The 22,431-nt window shown below is 38.2% G+C and overlaps 1 protein-coding gene across 1 annotated transcript in view; it reads right to left on the bottom strand.

The window, feature by feature from the left end:
• The window catches only part of CFAP47 (cilia and flagella associated protein 47), a 423,229-nt gene that overhangs the window by 377,531 nt on the left and 23,267 nt on the right, over positions 1-22,431 (bottom strand). The window contains exons 8-13 of the mRNA XM_023634518.2: positions 22,106-22,341; positions 10,998-11,184; positions 10,050-10,263; positions 6,738-6,890; positions 5,893-6,079; positions 5,696-5,792 (exon numbers count right to left, since the gene is read on the bottom strand). Of these exons, the coding sequence (XP_023490286.2) occupies positions 5,696-5,792; positions 5,893-6,079; positions 6,738-6,890; positions 10,050-10,263; positions 10,998-11,184; positions 22,106-22,341 (1,074 nt within the window). The remainder of the gene's footprint in view (positions 1-5,695; positions 5,793-5,892; positions 6,080-6,737; positions 6,891-10,049; positions 10,264-10,997; positions 11,185-22,105; positions 22,342-22,431) is intronic.

Raw genomic sequence — 22,431 nt, 5'->3', positions numbered from 1 at the left:
GCAACCCATGCTCTCTACCCAAAGAATCTGGAAGAGGGTAACCCCACAGGGCCAAATCCTTTTGACTATACCTGCCCTGTTCCAGGCAAATGCCATGAAAGAAGTTGAGCCCCTTAACACTAGGTGCTAGAAAGACTGTGGAGTGGAGCCCTGGCAACCATCGCTGCCCTGCACTAAGACAAAGAGAGACGTCACTCCTTCCCCTCTCCACTAAGTGCTCTGGAGTTCCTGGAATAGAGGTCTGTCAACCACACCTGCCCTGCACTAAGCCTAATGGAGGCAGTGTCCCTCTCCCTCTGGACCAGGCACTTAAGAGAGTGTAGGATGGAGTCCTGTTGCCTACTCCCACCCTACACGAAGAGAAGCAGTAGTAATATCTCTCCTCTCCTCACTTGGCACCGCACAGTCTGTGAGATGAAGGCCTGTTGGCCAAAGCCGCCTTGCGCTAAACACACATTAGCAAACAGATGCTGCCCTCTCTCCCTACTAGCATAGTGACCACAGGAATTGTGGGAAGGAGCCCTGTTGACTATCTCCACACCTCACTAAACTAAAGCAAATAGTTGACACCACTCCCACTCCCACCCAGAGAGCAGAGGAAGGGTACAGAGAAGTGGGAATTAGAGAGAACCTATTTTAAATCTGGGCATGAAGTTATGGTCATATCCGGAGTAGTCCATATGTGAAACCTACCAGAACCAACGCAGCAAATACCTTAAGAACTAAACTACAGTGTGAAATAATGCCTGTGTTTCATGTTGTCCTCTGGGTAGCACACAAACAGAGCAAACCAAAATAGCACTGCAAAAGCTTTGAAAATTAAATTGGTATTTGTAGTACAGCACACAAATGTGGACTAGAACATGTGTTCTGAAGCTAACTGGATTGAGTGCATCCCAAAATAGACGATTTAAATAGTAAACAGAGTCTCATAGCACTCAAAACATCCAGGGTAAAACCAAAACTACTGGGGCTGGCCCGGTGGTGCAGCGGTTAAGTTCACACGTTCTGCTTCTCGGCGACCCGGGGTTCGCCGGTTCAGATCCCGGGTGCGGACATGGCACCGCTTGGCAAGCCATGCTGTGGCAGGCGTCCCAAGTATAAAGTAAAGGAATATGGGCATGGATGTTAGCTCAGGGCCAGTCTTACTCCGCAAAAAGACGAGCATTGGCAGTAGTTAGCTCAGGGCTAATCTTCCTCAAAAAAAAAAAACAAACAAAACAAAAAAACCAAAACTACTCATCATACCAAGAAACAGAAAAATCTAAAAAAATACCAAGACTAAGATGACAAAGACATTGGAATTATTCAACAAGAGTTTTTAAAAAGCTATTATAGGGCCAGCCTGGTAGAACAGTGGTTGAGTTTGCATGTTCCGCTTTGGCAGCCCGGGGTTCACCAGTTCAGATCCCAGGCACTGACCTATGCACCACTTATTGACTCATGCTGTGGCAGGTGTCCCACGTATAAAGTAGAGGAAGATGGGCACAGATGTTAGCTCAGGACCAATCTTCCTCAGCAAAAAGAGGAGGATTGGCAGCAGACGTTAACTCGGCTAATCTTCCTCAAAAAAAAAAAAAAAGGTATTATAGGGCCAGCCCTGGTGGCCTAGTGGTTAAGTTCAGTGCACTCCACTTCAGCAGCCTGGGTTTGCTTCCTGGGCAGACCTACACCACTCAGGGTGAATCTTCCTCAGCAAAAAGAGGAAGATTGGCAACAGATGTTAGCTTAGGGAGAATATTCCTCAACAACAACAAGAAAAAAAGCTATTATAAAAATGACAGAATAAGTAATTATGAATACTCTTGAAATAAACAAAAAAAAGGTTTCAGCAAATAAAGAGAATATCCAAAGAAGAGCTAAGTAGAAAATTCTACAGTAAGAGAAATAGAAAACTAGTGGGTAGGCCCAATAACAGAATGAGATGACAAAAGAAAGACCTAGTGAACCTGAAGAAATATCAACAGAATTTATCCTATCTAAGGAACAAAAAGAAAACGGATTGAAAACAAAATTAAGAGAGTGATGCTACTGACACAGGCATTGAAGGATAATCTGGGAATGCCACAAATAACTCTATGCACATAAACATGGCATCTTAGATGAAGGGGAGCGATTGCACAAAAAAACTACCAGAACTCTCCTAAAATGGTGTAGATTATCCGAATAGTCCTCCAACTATTAAAGAAATTGAATTTGTAATTAAACATCATCTGAAAATCAAATCTCCTTACCCAGATGATTTCTCTGGAGAATTCTATCTAACATTTAAAGAATTCTACACAATCTCTTTTAGAATCTAGTAGAGGAGTGAATACTTCCTAACTTTCCCAACTTAGTTTAGGAGGCCAACATTCCTCTAATGCCAAAACAAAGATACTACAAACAAAATAAAACAAAGCAAAACTGCAAACTAACGTATTTTATGAAAATATATGCAAAATTCCATATTATGAATTAATAATACTGTGAGGCAGATAAAAAGGAAGTTGGGGGAAAAGCTGAGAGAAATATGCTGTACAGAAAAATACAGATTGTGAAAGAGATATGGGAAGAGAAATTGAGATAGAACGTATGGCTAGAGAAACCTAATTTCAAATCCACTCCTTCCCACTAAATATTTGAGCAACTTGATCAGGTGTTTCACCTCTCTGGGCTTCATTTTGCTCGTCTCTAAAATGGAAATGAAAGCAGTTACCTCATAAATTATGTCATTTAAAAATTTAAAGGAGATCATGTTTGTAAATTGTTCAACACAATGCCTGGCTTTAATATACATCAATAAATGGCAGTTTAAAACCAAAATGGACATACGCTGATGAAGCAAACAACACTTTGCACAATTTCCAATGTAATCCAGACTCCTATAATAGTTTTCACTAATTGATTCCATTAATCTTCCTATCCTCTAAGTGTCTTTTGACAATCACTCTAATTAAAAATATATATATATATTATAAATATAGAGCAAAATTTTCTGAAACTACAATCTTCTTTGATAGTTCCAGTCCCTGTTCTGTGCACAGGCTTCAGAAAGCACCTTTACAGTGTGAAAATGAGGGTGACCCTCCCGCCCAGTTCATAAACTGCCACATCCATACACGCTTCCTCCAGCAGATCCAAAATTCCCACCAACAGGGTTGCTGACCCTGTAAACACAGACAGGGCCCTGTCCCCAGAGAGCCACTATTAAAATGGCCAGGACGCCAGGTGAGGAAGGAGAGAAGTTGATGGAGGAGTTGTAGAAGAGGCACTGGACACTGTCTTCTAACTCTGCTCCTTTTGCATTTGTGTACATCTACTTGCCTGACTGCTCAGTCACCAATTTGGAAGACACAAAGCATTTACCACCCAACAGTGAAAGCTAAGTTCCTGGTGCTACAAAGCCCAGTACCTATCACATGCCTGGCACAAAACAGAGAGACAGTGAATGGTGTTTGACCTGAACTGAACTGCATACACAAGCCCAGACAGGCAAGGAACTAATGAGTTTCCAGACTGCGATGCCCAAGTGCCTCGTTGTCATCGTGTGGCAGGGAGGTTTAGCTCCAGTGCTCTTAGGGTATTCAGTCCTACTTCTCATTCAGAATCGCAGTCCAACTCTATTTACCAGTCCTGCCACCCCTTTTCCCCAGAGCCAGATCCTGCTCTGGGCATTTCCCGTAGGCCTCACTGATCTGAGACTTGGCCACTGACCGGCCAAAACAAACCGCCACCACCCAGATATTTAATCACTTCCCACTGCTTTGCCTCTGACCTTGCACCTCTTTGGACATCATCTTTAGTCTGGATAATATCAGAGGTGGCATTTACCAACTAATTAATCATCCTCTGTCCACGTCTCCCTTGGGGCCACCCTAACCTTGCCTAGAAGGAAATTCAAACTCCCTCTTCAGACCAGTAGAGCCATGCTTTCTTTAACTGTAAACATCCTTTAACAGGCTTGGTGAATATGACCTAGGGAGGGAAACTATGTGATACCTCTGCAAGGTTAAGGGGGAATTTTCACTTATTTCCTAACTCATGTCTAGGGGTGTTATCAAAATAATAATGATCTCAACGGCAAATATTCAGGGAAGGTCAACATCATGACGTGAGGTTTAATACAGGTTAGGACAAGCAACAGACAGAGGAGCCAGAAATATTAAGACAGAGATGCAGGAACAAGACAGACAAAATAGGTCTTAATAAGATCCTATATATACCTAGAAAGGCCAAAGCAATCTTGAAAAAGCAGAGTAAATTTGGAGGACTTACACTTACCGATTTCAAAACTTACAGTATCAAAGACAGCGTAGAACTATCATAAGGACAGACATATAGATCAATGGAACAGAAATGAGACTCCAGAAATAAATCCCGATATATGACCAACTGATTTGCCACCGAGATGCCAAGGCAATTCAATGAGGAATGACAGTATTTTCAACAAATGGTGCTGGGACAATTGAATATCCACATACAATAACATGAATTTAGACTTGTAAAGCACATCATAAACAAACATTAACTCAAAAGGAATTATAGTCCTAAATATAAGATCTAAAATTATAAAAATTTTAGGAAAAAACAGGAGTCTTTGAGTTAGCTAAAAATTTCTTGGGCATGATATCAAAAGCATGATCTATAAAAGAAAAAATGCGATAAATTCAACTTCATTTAAATTAAAAACTTTTGTGCTTTAAACAACATTATTAAGAAAATGAAAAAAAAATATGCCACAGACAGAAAAAATATTTGGAAAACATAAATCTAATAAAAGACTTTTATCCAGAATATATAAACAATTCTTACAACTCTATAATAAGGCAAATATTCAAATTAAAATTGGGCAAAGAATCTGAAAGACATTTCTCCAAAGAACATACACGATTTAAATAGACATTTCTCTAAGCAAATACATGAAAATATATTCAACATCTTAGTCACTAGGGAAATGCAAATCAAAACCACAGTAAGATAACATTCCACACTCAATCAGATGGCTGTAATCAAAAAGAGAGAAAATAAAAATTGCTAGTCGGAATGTGGAGAAATTATAACCCTCATACATTGTGGGTGGGACTGTAACTTGGTCAGTCACTTTGGAAAACTTTTGGCAGTTTCTTTCAAAGATAGACAGCAATTTACTATATAACCCAGCAATTCCACTCCTAGGACTCTAACCAAAAGAAATGGAAACATTGTGTTCACTCAAAGAATTATATGTGAATGTTTATTCACAATAGCCTCAAACTGGAAACAGCTCACTGTCCATCAACTGGTAAAGTATAAACAAAATGTGATAGTCCCATAAAATGAGACACTACTTAGATATAAAAAGGAACAAAATATTTATTCCTACCACCCCATGGATGAACCTCAAAAACATTATGCTAAGTAAAAGAAACAGTATAAGAGAGACCACATATTGTACGATTCCTTTTATATGAAATGTTCAGAATAGGCAAATCTGTAGAGATGGAAAGTTGACTAACAGCTGCCTGGGGCTACGGGTGGGAATAGGGAGTAGCTGCATGGGGTCATGAAAGTGACAGCAGCATTCTAAAATTGAATTGTGACGATGGTTGCATAATCTTGTAAATTTACTAAAATTCATTCACTTGCATACTTTGGTGAACTTTATGGAATATAAATTATACTCCAATAAATCTGTTTCAAAAAAGACTTTAGTAGAGTTTTTATAGACTCTTACCAACGATTACTTGATGAATTTGCTTTGGCGTCAAAATTAAGCTGCAATCATGTTTTTCACGGGGTGTGGATGGGTCTGATTTAATTTCTTTGAGAACCTGTGAAAAATCACACTATTCCAAAATTAATTGTTCAACATCACCAAAAGATATTTTAGGAATTCTCATGGCATAATCAAATGTAAAATATTGCACATGCCTTTCTTTTGAGAGACTTTGTCTCCTTGGATGCTATATGCCTGGTACTTAGCAACTCCTTAGGTTTGATCCGACGCTCCACTGAAGATAGGTCCTCTTCTATTTCGCCTTCTGAGAGTGAGGGTGACTTCAGACCCGATCCTGGCTGTAATCCTATGTCTATATCATTATACGAATACATGTGCTCCCTATGGAAATCATAATAATAACTAACTGAGGCCAAGTCTGTTAGAAAATACATCTGTAAATCCAAATATTCCCCATTGTGCATGCTGTCGCTGCCTCACTCAGATCCACTTAAGGAGACTGATGCGCTAATCTGCATAAGATTGCCCTCAGCTGAGGAGACCCCATTCTCAAAAGCCTCCCCAAGGAAGTTACGCCCACCCTACCATACCCAGGGACAGCTCACAGTCCGTGACTGATGTGGAGCACAAAAGACAAGCCCCCTTGGCTCAAGGCAGGAACAACTATGTGATATGATTTACCAAAGAGACCCTAGGCATCAGGCTGAGTGTAAATTTTATTTGAAACACATCCTTTCTGAGTTCCCTCCCCTGCCCTATCCTGCTTCCCTCATCCTGGACAGCTTTCTCCTAAAAGAACACTTTCCAAATATCGCGTGTGCTGGAATCTGTCTCAGGATCTGCTTCTGGAGAAAGCCACCTAGACATTCCCAAATCAAAAGCGAGAAAGGAAATAATTGCAGTTAAAGTTCAATATTTTGCTATTTTCATATGTGAAAAAGTCACTTAAATCACTAAAAAGAAACTCAAGAGTAAAGAAAAAAATTCCAGCTCTGTAGGCATCATGATCTGTTTCATATTGTTTGAGGAAATACTTTACCTCTCTGCTTGCTTCCGTAGGCGCACATTTCTTAAACATTTAATGTATCTTGTATAATAATCGTCATGTGCTTTCTTTTCTATATTTTCTAATTCAGTGTATGCAAAATCAGGATCCACATAGTTATATCTGGGAATCTTTGTGAAAATCGTCCTATAAGATGAACAAGTCTTATTAATATTTATATATATATATGTGCATTTATTCAATCACTATTTATTGAGTGCTACCCATGCCAAGGATTGGACGTAGAATAGTGAATGAGACAGAGTCTAGTCCTTTCCCTCACATGTTATTATATATCAAGATACTATTACATGTAGAACTAGTGTGATATCTAATTTTCTTCTTAAGCTAATCAGAGACAATCCCTAAGGTCATCAGGATGTAATGGCACTTACCTTAAACGCACTCATGGGAAATTAGTTCAGTGAGCAATTTGGACACTTCTAGATTAGAGATGGGACTAGATGTGAATCTGATTAGTGTTTCCTAAAAGTTAACTGCCTTTAGACCATTGTGATCAAAATTAGAAAAAGAAATATAGAATAATGAATCCTTTTGTTAAACATTCTATTTTCTTGATCTCTCAGAGCTTATGAAATAACTATCAACAATAAATCTACACAAGAAAACAATTCATGAAAGAACTGCAAACTATTTATGTCTATATTGACTCAACTGGGTTCATGCTCTTTCCTTTCACCCACCATATATTTTCCATAAAAAACAAAAAGTACAATTATTCACATCTTCTGGCCTTGCTCTACCTCAATCCTCAGTAAATTTTATTAATCATTAAGACTCTCACACTCAATAATTAACTAGTAAGTATGAACCTATTAGTCATACAGTCAGATGAAATTTAATCTAATATTTCCCTGTTTTCAACAATTCTTCAATGGTTATGGGAAGACAGCTTTAACATAGTTAAAGTCTTCAAGAGAGAAACAAATGTTTTGTTTTTCAAACATAGTTGTTGATTTTTAAACTTCCCTTCAGGCTCTGGAAACCTTAACCACCTTTAAAACCTAGAAATAATTCCTATATCTGAAGTCCCTATGTATGTAACAGGAGAAAAGGGAGACTTGGAAAGGAGTAAGTAACACCATAAATTCCTGATGTGACAAAGAGCTGGCTATTAACATATCTAAGTGTTTATCACTCCTTAAAGAATACATATCAAGAAGTACTTCTGCAGTGTTGAGTAGCAGATTTTTTTAAATGTGCAAAATACAGGGGGCAAAATTGCCATGTAAATAAAATATTTTTCCTCATTTATTTATTAAAAAAATATTTACTGGGTCCGGCCTAGTGGCGCAGTGGTTAAGTTCACACACTCCGCTTCAGCAGCCCAGGGTTCGCCGGCTTGGATCCCCAGTGTGGGGATCCCCGGCGTGGACCTATGCACCACTTATCAAGCTATGCTGTGGTGGACATCCCACATATATAGTAGAGGAAGATGGGCACAGATGTTAGCTCAGGGCCAGTCTTCTTCAGCAGAAAATAAAGAGGAGGATTGGCGGCAGATGTTAGCTCAGGGACAATCTTCCTCAAAAAGAAAAATTTACGGAGTACCTACTATATGCCTGACACCGTTCTAAGCACAAGACATACTGCAGTAAACAAAAACCAGACAAAAATTCCTACCTTATTTATTTTTATTTTTTATTTTTTTCTACCTTAATTTCCTCTCAAAACTTGGAAAGGTAAAATGCATTAAAAATAAAATAGAAATTATGGTTACCAACAATTTAATAAACTGTAAAATTTCATTACTTAAAGTTACTAATTGCTAGCCAGAAAATAAATTTTGGACTAAATTTTGTATTTCTATTAATATGGAAAAGAGTAAATTGAGAAAAATAATTATGGCCATGAGATAAATAGGAAATGCTTAGCTTTCTTCAAAAAAATTCTGGCATTTTCAGATCATCTGATTAATATTGATTTAGAAAGAAACAAAATATTAATATTAAATTAACACATTATACCTCTCTCTCTATATATATTTGTACAAGCATAGGAAAGAAGTGAAAAAAATACATAAAACATTGTTTCCAGCAGCTCCCTCTGCAGGGTGGGTGGAGTGCAATGAGCCAGACAGAGGGATGGGCTTGCCTTTTTTATACTATACAATTAGTGAACATGGAGCCTCAGTGATTTTTACGCTGCTGTGTTTTATGGTACTTGTCAAATAAAAAAGATAGAGAGAGGCTGATGTGGATGAAATCTGTAAAATAAAATAATAAGATAGACTATATAAAAACCCAGAATTTTCCAATTGTGGATAATAAAACAATTATGGCCTAAAAATCAAAAGATATTGCAAGAAAATGGCTGTAAAATTAAGTGAGCTTAATGACTCACCAAAGGTAAAGAGACAAGTAGAGATAGTCTACTAGAAACACACAAGCAGGCAGAAAAGAAACTCATTTCAGTCTCAAATGTGTAACAAGTGGCCCTGGTCTAACGGCTCAGATAAAGTTGTCAGGATGCCTGGGTTTCTTGTCACTAAGCATTGGTAAGCTAGTAATTTCTTTGAGGTTTGGATAAATGTAAATTGAGGTTTAACATCACTTATGGTCCTAATTGGGGAGGTTTCAGTTTAATTTAGGAAAGGTCATCGGAAATGTGACTTTGAGGGAAGTGAACAAAGATGACAACAACGACTATCGATCTTTCACAATTTTAAATTTTTCTTTTTAGTCTGAGATAAATTCAAGCTCTCAGCCATACTTAATGAACATGATTACTCAGAGGACTTGATACATTTCAAAAAGTGATTATTTCTATTATTACTCTACACTTGTCAACAGCATATTTTAAAAATCATCTGGTAAACCATTCACTTCCTGGCAAGTACACAGTAGAGGTAATGAGAGGTTAGATAAAGCAAATATAGTAGCATTCAACAACCATCTCCTTCAATGTAAAAAAAAGAGAGAAAATAAAATTGTATTACTATTATTATTATTATTATTATTATTATTATTATTACTATCATTAGTTTGTTACAGTGAAGTCTGGTAAGACCTCTGTATATCATGTTGGTCATTTCATCTTTCAAAATTTCAGGTTTTTAGGGGCTGGCCCTGTGGTCTAGTGGTTAAGTTCAGCAGACTCTGCTTCAGTAGCCCAGGTTCAGATCCCTGGTGCATACCTACACCACTCATCAGCTATGCCGTGGCAGCGACCCACATACAAAATAGAGCAAGAGTAGCAGAGATGTTAGCTTAGGGTGAATCTTCCTCAAAAAAACAAACAAAAAACAAATTAAAAAAATTTCAGGTTTTTAATATAGCATATTACCTGAAATGTTTATCCTGCTCTCCAGACCTGATACTCGCAATTCGGTCGTTGGGAAAGGCTATCAGTGCATCCTTCATTGCCTTTTTACTTGAGCGATGATCGTGAATGTGTGTCATGGCTGACTGAAGCACTGCGACAGGTAAACAGTCCTTGTATTTTGCCAAGTCTTTGATGACAAACTGTCCCGTAGGATTACTGACCAAAGGGGATATACCTTTTATAGAATTGGATATTAGGTTTAAAAATGGCTTTTTGAATTTCAGCTCTCCAAATAATATCCATGAACTAATACACTAGGCCAGTGGTTCTAACTTAAAGTGAAATCCTTAAACACATTCAGAAAATGCAAATAACTCATTTAACAAATGGATCTACACAAAACAATTTAGCAAAATAATGCATGCATAAAAAATAAAACATAGTAACTTGAAGGAGTGGGTTGGCCCAATGAAACAAGTTTTTATAGGTTAAAGAGGGTTGAATATTAGCAATTTCACATGGTTCGATGTATAAAAGATAACTCAGGACTAGACGAAACAGCAGCAACAGGAAAATCCATGAAATGGTCAAAACCAGTTTATATTATAGACTCAAACAAAAAAGTAGAAGAATAAAACATAAAAACCATTAAAATTTTTAATAAATTTTATAGATCACTAAACCATTGCTATTCAAAGTGTGATCCTCAAAATGGCAGCATCAGCATCTATGGGGAACGTGTTAGAAATGCAAATCTTTGGGCTCCAACAAAGACCTACTTAATAACCAATGCTAGGATGCAGGCCAGTGCTATCTCTTTGAACAGGCCTTCTAGGTAATTATGATCCATTCAAAAGGTAAGAACAACTACAGTAGACCACATTTGATATATATAGCTAAGCAATTAGTATATTAATATAATCCTATATTAACCTAAAAACAAAAAGGTAAGCCTCCACAAGAGCTTACCAGGATTAATTTTCATCACAACTTTCTTAGTGGAAGGTTTGCAGACACTGTTGAAATGTAAATATATTTGATGAAAAGGTTTCATCGATGACTTCAAATTTTCATCTGCTACTAAGCCAATAATTTCTAGCAATTGCTTCACTTTAAAGACTCCAACTTGATGTGGAATGAATGAACATGTCACATTCTAAAAAAAGAAGAAAAGTAACCAATCGCTATAGGCTGAAATGTTTGTGAACCGTCAAAACGCATATGTTTAAACCTAATGCCCAATGTGATGGAATTAGGAGATGGGGTCTTTGGGAGGTGATTAGGTCATGAGAATGGAGACCTCCTGAATGGAATTAGTGCTGTTATAAAAGAGGCCCCACAGAGCTCCTTAGCTCCTTCCACCATGTGAGATACAATAAGAAATGTCCAACCAGAAAGAGGGCCCATATCCAACCATGCTGGCATCCGAATCTGGGACTTCCAGCCTCCAGAACTGCGGGAAATAAATTTCCGTTGTTTATAAATTATGCAGTCTATGGTATTTTGTTATAGCAACCCAAAGGGGTTAAGAAAACAATACTGAACTGTTAGGAAAAAATAAAAAGCAAATCCAAAAATATTGTGTATAAAAATTTTAAGGAAAGCTAGTTCATCATGGTGATATGAAAGTCTTTAAAAATATCACACACAGTATTTTAAGATATACATTATTGGAAATTTATGTAAGAAAAAATTAAGAATAATGGCACTTAAGCGCTTTCAGAATGGCAGATTAAGGACCTCGAAAAATTTACTCCTCTACACACAGAAAGAGAAAACTAGGAAAATTTTCCAAATCAACTTTTCAGATATTTGAAAATTACCTAAAAGCTTGCAAAAATCCACCAAGTATTTATTTAAGAAAAAATGGCTGAATCTGTGAGTGAATAACAGGCTTTGTGGCGTTTTTACTCGCTGCAATCCCTTCCTCCTATTCCCAGCTTTGAGCCCTCCTTGAAAGACAACAGCATTGCAACTATAGTAGCTGTGAAAACTATTAGCCTAGCAGCAGCCAGTGAGGGAGAAGAATGGGTTTGAAGCTCCCCCAAAGCCCCATCCCCAGAGAACTGTCCCTATTTGCCCTGTCTGGAAGCTAGCTGAAAAGTCTATTATGAGGGCATGTCTTTAACTGACCTGATTCAGAGCTCACTCTGTGTAAACAACTCCTGCTGGTCCCCTCCCTCCCTACCCCGCAAGAAATAAAACACAGTGGCAATTGCTGAACATTACAACCTGAGATAACATGACCATTTAAGGCTAATAAGAGACTAAACAAAAAAAAGAAAGAAAGAAAAAGAAAACAAATGCAAAATATTCAGAGCGTATTTGAAGAGCACTGACATGTTCTTGGGAATCTAGATTGCCACACACATGTGAGGATATTGTACACGCCCAGGAAGGTTTGAGAAAGTGCTAATCTGTCACCTCTGGTTGACTCTGAGACTCTGTACAAGGAGGAATCGAAGGCCAGAAAGAGTTGTAAACTAACTGACTCAGCACTGAAGACATGCCGCATCCAACACACTTACACAGAGGTACTTGGCAAAGGCTGTGAGACTTGATTCAAGGAATTTAAGGGAATCTCTGCCTAATCATTAGCTGACCACTAAATTAACTAGGCAGACACCTGACTGGTTGCACACAACAAAGCAAATAACCTTTACAGAATTAATCCAGAAAGTCACTAAACAAACAAAACAACAACAACAAACAGCAATGACAATAAATCCTGGGGGAGATTTGATTTCCAGAGTTGACAAATTATATTATTTAGAATGCCCAGCTTTCAACAAAAAATTATGGGACATCCAAAGATATAGGAAATTACGGCCAATACACAGGAAAGATGCAGTAAATAGAAGCTGCCCCTGAGGAAACCCAAATGTTGAACTCACTGGACAAAGAGAATAAGTCAATGATTATAAATATGTTTAAAGGACAAAAGGAAAACTTGTCTAGAGAATTAAAGGAAGTATGAGAACATCTCCTCACAAATAGAGAATATCAATAAAGTACAGAAATTGTTAAAAAGAACAAAGAGAAGGAAATATGGGAAACTTGCAAATACATGGAAATGAAACAATACACTCCTAAGTGACCAATGGGTCAAAGAAGAAATCTCAGGGGAAATTAGAGAATACTCTGAGATAAAGGAAAACTAAAACACAACATACCAAAACTTATGGAATTCAGCAAAAGCACTGATTAGAAGTAAATTTACAGCTGTGAACACCTATATTAGAAAAAGACAGAGGCCTTTAATCAGTAACCTAAACTTCCACCTGACAAAATAGAAAAAAGGAGAGCAAAGTACACCCAAAGCAAGCAGAAGGAAAGGAATAATAAATATAAGAGCTGTAACAGATGAAATAGAGAATAGAAAACAATAGAGAAAATCAACAAACCTGAAACTACGTCTTTGATATGATCGACAATATAGGAAAAATCTTTAGCGCGACTCGCTAAGCCAAAAATAAGAGAAGACTAAATTTACTAAAATCAGAAATAAAAGAGAAGACATCACTTTACATCAATAAAAAGGAGTATGAGGGGCTATGATGAACAATTGTATGCCAACAAATTAGATAAGCTAGATGATATGGACAAATTCCTAGAAAGATGCCAACTGTGGAAATTGATTCTAGAAGAGAGAGAAAATCTGAAAAGTCCTAGGATAACAAGAGACCGAATTAGGAATTTTAAAACTTCTGACAAAGAAAATCCCACAATCGGAAGGCTTTGATGGCAAATTTTACTGAACATTTAAAGAAGAATTAGCACCAATTCTTCACAAACTATTCCAAAAATTAAAGTGGAGAGAACACTTTCCAATTCATTCTATGACACCAGTTTTACTCTAATGTTAAAACCAAAGACATGTAAGAAAAGAGAACTACAGACTAATGTCTCTTATGAATATATATGCAAAACTTCTCAACTAAATACTATCAAATTGAATCCAGCAACACATACAAAGGATTATTCACTATGTACAACTGTGATTTATCCCAGGTTTATCTAAATATGTATTTATTTATCTAAATATCAATCAATGTAGTACACCATCTTAATAAAATAAAGGACAAAAACCACATTATCATTTTAATAGACACAGAGAAAGTATTTGAGAAAATACAATACATTTTCACAATAAAAACACCAAAAACACTTGGAACAGAAGAGAACTTCAAGTTTATAAAGGCAATCTATGAAACACCCACAGCTAACATCACACCTAATGGTGAAAGACTAAACGCTTTCCCCTTAGATTAGGAACAAGACGAAACATCCTCTCTTGTCACTTCCATTTAATACCATGATGGAGGTTCTAGCCAAGGCAATCAGGTAAGAAAAAAAGAAACAAAATCCATCCGGGTTAGAAAAGAAAATGTAAAATGATCTCTATTCATGGATAACATGATTTTATATCCCAAAGAATCCACTAAAAACTATCAGAACTAATAAATGAGTTCAAGGTTGCAGGATACAAGGTCAACGTACAAAAATCAATTTCATTTCTATACACTGGCAATGAAGCATCCAAAAATTAATTTAAGAATACAGTTTCATTTACATAGCATCAAAAAGAATGGAATACTTAGGAATAAATTTTTTAAAAGAATTGCAGGAATTGTACACTGAAAACTGCAAAACCCCATTGAAAAGAATTTAAGATATAAAATAAATGGAAAGATATCCTATTTTCATGAATTGTAAGACTTAATATTGTTAAGATGGCAATACTCCCAAATAGATTTACAGATTCAACACAATTCCTATCAAAATCCCAGCTGCTGGGGTTTTTTTGGCAGAAATTGGTAAGCCAATTCTAAAATTATATGGATTTTCAAGGATCCCAAAATGGTCAAAAATATTCCTCCAAAAGAGCAAATTTGGAGGATTCACATTTTTCAATTTCAAAAATTACTACAATGTTCATCAGTACATTGTGATACTGGCATAAAGATAAACATGGATAAACAGAATAGAATTGTGAGCCCAGAAACAAACTCTTACATTTATGGTCAATTGATTTTTCAATGAGTCTGCCAAGATCCTGGGATAACTGGAAGTCTATATGTAAAAGAATGAATTTGGACCTCTAAATAACACCATAAACAAAAATTTAAATGTATGACCTAAAATTCCTAGGGGAAAATATAGGAGTAAATCTTAATGACCTCAGATAGTCTATGACTACTTCAATATGATATGAAAAGCACAAGAGACACAAGAAAAAAATAGATAAACTGGACTTAATCAAAATTTAAAACTTTGTACTTCAAAGGACACTAGCAGGAAAGGGAGAAGATAACCCACAAAATGGGAGAAAATATTTGCAATTTATATATACAATAAGGGACTTGTATCCAGAATACATAAAGAACTCTTGCAGTTCAACAACAAAAGGACAAATATCCCAATTAAAAATGGCTAAAGGATATTGTAGTAGTTTCCCACTGTTGTGATAATGAATTATGAACAACTTTGTGGGCTAAAACAACTCAAATTTCTTATCTTATACTTCTGTAGGTCAGAAGTCTGACTCAAGTCTCAATGGACTAAAATTAAGATTTTAGCAAGACTATATTAATTTCTGGAGGCTCTAGTTGAGAACCCATTTCATTACCTTTTCCAACCTTCTAGAGGCCATCACATTCCTTGGCTTATCACCCTCCCCTTCCATCTTCAAAGCCAACAGTGGATGTTCAAGTCTTTCTCACATCACATCACTCTGATAGTGACACTTTTTCTGCCTCCTATTTCCATTTCTAAGGACCCTTGTGATTATATTGGGCCAACTCAGATAACCTAGGCTAATCTCCCTATTTAAGGTCAGCTGATTATCAACATTAATCCCAATTAAAACCTGAATTCTCATTTGCTAGGAAACATCACATATTCACAAATTCCAGAAATCACGATAGGGACATTTTTAGGTGGCCATTATTCTGCCTATCATAGACATGAATAAACATTTCTCCAAAGAAGATACACAAATGCACAATAAGCACATGAAAAGACATTCATCATCATTAGTCACTGGAGAAATGTAAACGAAAACCACAATGACATGCCACCTTGCATCCCCTAGGATGCAAACTATAAAACTGCTAGAAGAAAACATTGGGAAAACACTTCTTGACACTAGTCTTAGTGACAAATTTTTGGAAAAGACTTCAAAAGCACAGACAACAAAAGTAAAAATAGACAAGTGAGATTGCATCAAACCAAAAAGCTTCTGCACAGCAAAGGAAACAATCAACACAGTGAAGAAACATCTTATGGAATGGGAGAAAATATTTGTGAACCATATATCTACTAAGGGATTAATATCCAAAATATATAAGGAACTCCTACAGCTCAACAGCAAACAAACTAATAATCAGATTAAAAAATGGGCAAAGGACCTGAATAGACATTTCTCTAAAGAAGACATAGAAATGGCCAACAGGTACATGAAAAGGTACTCAACATCACTAATCATCAGGGAAATGTGAATCAAAACCTCAATGAGATATCACTTCAGATCTGGTGTAATGGCAATTATCAAAAAGACAAAAGATAACAAGTACTGGCGAGGATGTGGAGAAAAGGGAACCCCTTGTTTACTGTTGGTGGGAGTGTAAGTTGATACAGCAATTAGGGAAAATAGCATGGAGGTTCCTCAAAAAACTGGAACTATCACATGATCCAAAAATTAGAAATAGAACTACCATATGATCCAGCAGTCTCACTTCTGGGTACATATCCAAAGGAAATGAAACCAGTATCTCCAAGAGATATTTACACTCCCATGTTCGTTGCAGCATTATTTGCAATAGGCAAGAGTCAAAAACAATCTAGGGGATGGCCCTGTGGCTGAGTAGTTAAGTTCTCACACTTTGCTTTGGCAGCCCAGGGTTTCATTGGTTTGGATCCCGGGCGCAGACCTAGCACCGCTCATCAAACCATGCTGAGGCGGTGTCCCACACAGAGGAACTAGAAGAACCTACAAATAGGATATACTACTGTGTACTGGAGGGTTTTGACGAGAAAAAAAAAGGAGAGGAAGATTGGCAACAGATGTTAGCTCAAGGTCAATCTTCCTCAAAAAAAAAAATCTAAATGTTCATCAATGGGTGAATGGATAAACAAAATATGGCATGTGTTTATATATATAGACGCAATGGAGTATTATTTGTTCTTAGAAAAGAAGTAAATCCTGTCATTTGCAACAGCTCAGATGAACCTAGAGGACATTATGCTAAGTGAAATAAGCCAGACACAGAAAGACCAATGCTACATAATCTCACTTATATGTGGAATCTAAAATAGTCAAACTAATAGAAGGAGAGCGCAGAATGGTGGTTGCCAGGAGGAAATAGGAAGATGTTAGTCAAAGGGTACAAAATTTTAGTTATACAAGATGACTAAATTCTGGAGATTCAATGCACAGCATCGTGACTATAGTTAACTATATTGTATGCTTGAAATTTGCTAAGAGGGTAAATCTTAGGTGTTCTCACCATTAAAAACAAATCATAACCATGTAAGGTCATGAATATATTAATTAGCTTGATTGTGGTGATCATTTCACAATGTACACATATATCAAAACATCAAGTTGTACACCTTAAATATATACAATTCCTATTGGTTAATTATACCTCAATAAAGCTGAGGGGGAAAAATAGAATATTGAGAATAAAATTGGGGAAGTGTAGGGCAAATATAAACTGTTTATTTACTGCCACATCCCTTCAGAGCACTTTGATCTGTATTAAAATTTCTGAAGTTTCTTTTTGTTTTATTATACACTTTGTTTCTATAGTAGAAAACACATACATATATACACGCATACATACATACAAAAGCCTGTCCATACAAAAACTTATACATGAATATTTATAGCAGCCATTATTCATAATAGCCAAAAGGCGGAAACAACTCAAATGCCCCCAAGTGATGAATGGGTAAACAAAAGATAGTATATCCATATGTTGGCGCCCAGGGTAGGCCACCCCAAAATATCCCACAATAGCATATTGATTATTTTGAATTCAAGTTACTTGAGAAGCAAAAAGGCATTCCGACCCTCCTGTCTGTGTTCCCCTGAAAGCAGGAAATAAATCTCCTGTGTGGAAAGTGCTCTCCCCACATCCTTATCACCAGAGCTAGGAATTCAGGGCTGAGAAGCCTGCGTAAACAAGCCTTGCTAATTTACTACCTCAAGCCTAAACTCTGCTTAAATTCCTCACTATTTATGTACCTCAAATCTAAGTTTCTTTGTCTTGTCAATTCTTCACAAATTTATTGTTTCTTTGTGTAAAAGGTCTATATACTGCCTGCTTTGTTCACTCTCTGAGCATCATTTCTTTATGCTCTCTACTACATACATAGTAAACTGGGTTTTCTCCTGTTAATCTGGCCTTGTGTCAATTTTATTATTAGTCTGGCCATAAGAACAAAAGAAGGGAAGAAAAGGGATTTTCCCATGCCCTGACACATACAATGGAATATAATTTGGCCATAAAAAGGAATGAGGTACTGACACATACTCCAACATTGATGAATCTTGAAAATATTATGCTAAATCAAAGAAACCAGACACAAAGTCCACAATTATGATTATATTTATATGCAATGTCAAGAACAGGGAAATTCATAGAAATAGAAAATAGACTAGTGTTTGCTAGCCGCTGAGGAATAGGGAGCAGAGGGTGAGACAGATAATGGACGTGGTGTTTCTTTGCGGGGTGATGAGAATGTTGTGGAATTAGTGCTGATGACTGCACAACTCTGTGAAAATACTAAATACCACCAAACTGTGTACTTGAGATGTGTGAATTTTACGCTATGTGAATTATACTTCAATAAAGCTGGTATTGAAAAAACAGAATAATCTTACCACACTTCTAAGCAGTCAAAGACTATTTGACCAGCCTGTGGAAGTCAAACATCTCCAGTGTCCCCCGACATTTCCTACATTCACTTTTTATAATTCAAAACTTACTAGGGCTAGAGAAATCCAGAAATGCAGAGGGTTAAAAATTGTATTAGGAACTCAGCTATCACATACATTTTGAAAGACGTGCATGCTACTGGAGAAAATGAATTGAATTGGTAGGTTTAAAAGACTTGAAGTAAAGGAAGTCTAGGAAGTGATTAAAAGTTTCTGCATGATGTGGTTAACTCCTGTTATTTTACGAAGACTGATTAAATCTATCCAAACTTGAGGGGAGTTGTCATTCTAATGAAACAGGAAGAGTTATAAATACGAGCTGCATGCATTTAAACATGTAAACAAGAGTTCTTGACTGCAATTAGGAGCAAGCTTCCATTGATAACTTTACGAACCATATCACTATGCACTGGAGAAAAGATGAAGAACCTGAGGTGAAACTGAAAGCATTCATGTTGGCTACTGTTTAGAGCAAGGCTTGGCAAATTCTTTCCACAAATTGCCAGACAGTAAATATTTCAGGCCTTATGGGCCATACAACTCTCTCACAACTATTCAACTCGGCCTTTGTAGCATGTATGGGGGACGAGAGTTTGCCACCCCAAAATGCTTCTCTCTGGAATGATTATTTTTGGGAACAAAAGACTCAGGAAGAAACTCTGACTGTCCCTCTAACTGCCTAAAAGATTCAAGATAGAATGCCTGTCCCAGGAAGGATCCATCACCATAAAAAACTCTAGGTGTAATAGATAGGAAGGCACTAACAAGTCCATTTTTATCCAAGTTCTCTCTCCAGTCTCACTGTCTATGATGGCCCATCAAACATCTGTTTACCAAACATTTGCTTTTCCATCTCCATGTAAATTAGCTTCCTCCCCTTTGAAGTCCTAACCACTACCCACAACACCCTCCTTTGTCTTTAGCTGAAAATGGTATTTAAGGTGGTGGCTTTGGCCATTTTGGCAAGGTACTCAATTTTACGTGTCACTAAACTTTGTTTTTCCCCTGTTAATCTGTCTCATGTCAATTTCATTCTTAGACCAGCCAGCGGGACCTAGAGGGTAGAGGAATAGTTCTTCCTCCCCTACATGTGCAAGCAGCCACAGACAATAGGCGAACAAATAAGAATGGCTATGTTCCAATAACAGTTTACTTTAAAAAAAAAAAAGGCAGGGGCCAGCCTGGTGGTGCAGTGGTTAAGTGCGCACGCTTGCTTCGGCGGCCGGGGGTTCGCTGGTTCGGATCCCAGATGCAGACATGCTGTGGCAGGCATCCCACATATAAAGTGGAGGAAGATGGGCACAGATGTTAGCTCAGGGCCAGTCTTCCTCAGCAAAAAGAGGAGGATTGGCAGCAGTTAGCTCAGGGCTAATCTTCCTCAAAAAAAACAAAAGGCAGCAGGCCAGATTTGGCCTGTGGACTACAGTCAGCCAACTCCTGGTTTAGAGGATCTGGGAAAGAGTTATCCGAATAGAGAGAAAGAGAAAACCAGCCCCTGACATCCAGAAGCTGGCCTTCTGCATCCAGAAGGGATGCCTCTGGGCTCAAGTTTTCTGCTCTGCACCAGCAGTAGGAGGCCTAGGCCAGTTAACTATTGTCAGTTTCAAATTTGAAAATTCCACTCAACCTTCAAGGTCTGGCTCATATGTTACTGTCAGTATCGGATGAAGCCCTTTCCACCTGGCTGGAAGTAAACACACTGTGCTCTGAGTTTGCATATCACTTTGTTACAGATCTCAACATATTTTGCATTCTTCTTAAACCCTACCTATTTGTATCTACATCTTACACTTCAGTAATGCATTAAAAAACTCTCACCAGGCAGAGCATTCGGGGGAAGGAGGCAGCATTGCTGTCTGCACCAACAAGGCCACAAACGTGCTGCCCTCAGCGGAGGTGCTGGGTGGTGTGGGCTGCATCCTGGCCCGGCTCCTGTTGCATCCATGCCACCTTAGCGCTCTGCTTTCCAGGAGCGGGGCTCATGTTGGGAGCGGGAATGCGTCTGCAGCCCGCCTGCTGCCTGGGCCACAAGACACAAAGCCCACTAGCCATGCTGCGCAACGAGATGGTGGGACGTGTCCCTGCTAGGCCAGCTGCTGGGCTTGTACAAATCCACCCAGGACTACAAGCACCTCTGCCAAGACCTAAGCCTATGGCCAGGACCTGTCATCCTCCTTGCACTCAAACAGCTCCCACCCACCTGATGCTGGCCCCCACTACCCACCCGAGGCTGGCCTATCTGATGACAAACCCTTGATGCCAGCCTGCCTGAGGACCAGGCACCCATCACCAGGTCCCAGAATCACAATGCCTATGACCAGTGGCGGCAGGGCACCTTCCACATCAGCCTCTGAAGAGCTGAGGGGATGGGGAAGGCAAGCACCTCTCAGCAAGTACTCAGACCATAGTGCCTGGTTTGCCCCATACCACCTCACCTCACAGAGGAGCAAGGCCTGAACCCCTCAGAGGGAAAACTGCCAACCACCTCTCTCCTGTCTTGGGTTAGCGAGCACTGGAGTGGGCACCTGAGCTACAGCCCCTGCCCATGGCATTGGACCTCCACTTCTATATGTGTGCACCCCCAGCTTGGCCAACCTTCAATCTGGGAGTGGGGCCTGAAGCATCTGGCACTCCCCTTGGTGTCTCTGGGCTTGGGAGGAGTGCCTGGCTCTCATCTCCTTTTCACGTTTTGCTGCTTTTGGCAGCTGCTGGCTCAAGGGCATCCCACCTCTGGTCCCTGGGTTCCACTGCCCTATACAAGGACTCCAGGACCCATTCCTGCACCCACTCATGGCTGGGAGGGCCAAAGCTCTGTGCTGGATATTTACGTTCAAGGGCCAGCCTCCTGGGCTGGTAGATAAATAAACACTCTCTGAGAAGAAAAAAAAATTCTTAGAATATGTAACTATGTGTCGCACTTCTTTATATTCGCTCTAGTGTCAAATGCTTTTCCTGCCACATGAAAGGCATTTAAATAATTACAGATACTACATGAGTGCCAACACAAAAGTATTCATAAGAAGGCCACAGAAGAGACACAATTTATTAAAATGTAGTTTTTAAGCCTCTGCATGGCATTTTAGCAAACCTTAAATGATTTCAAGCATTTGAAAGCATAGAATAATTGTCTTACCTGGATACATCCTTCATCAATCCTGCCCCTTTTAGGATCAATTTTAAAATTTGCAGTTTTCTGGAAGTGGTATGTCACAGGGAGTGCTTTGGATTGATTTTGCATAATACACTGAATCTCCGAACATTCACCCATGAAACAAGGTGCAAAATTTAGGACCCTTCCTGTATCAAACTGTAATAAGACAGGAAGTCCTGAGCCTGTCAGCGCTAATTCCAGTTTCTGACATCGATCACCTGTAAAAGCAATAATAGCTTTTTAACATAAAAAGTGTTTTGGGAATCCAGAATATATTTGCTCAGTCCAAATAGTGTCATCTGAAAGAA

This window comes from Equus caballus, chromosome X (genome assembly GCF_041296265.1).
Source record: "Equus caballus isolate H_3958 breed thoroughbred chromosome X, TB-T2T, whole genome shotgun sequence".
NCBI classification, from domain to species: domain Eukaryota; kingdom Metazoa; phylum Chordata; class Mammalia; order Perissodactyla; family Equidae; genus Equus; species Equus caballus.
This window is presented reverse-complemented; position numbering and strand designations above follow the sequence as displayed.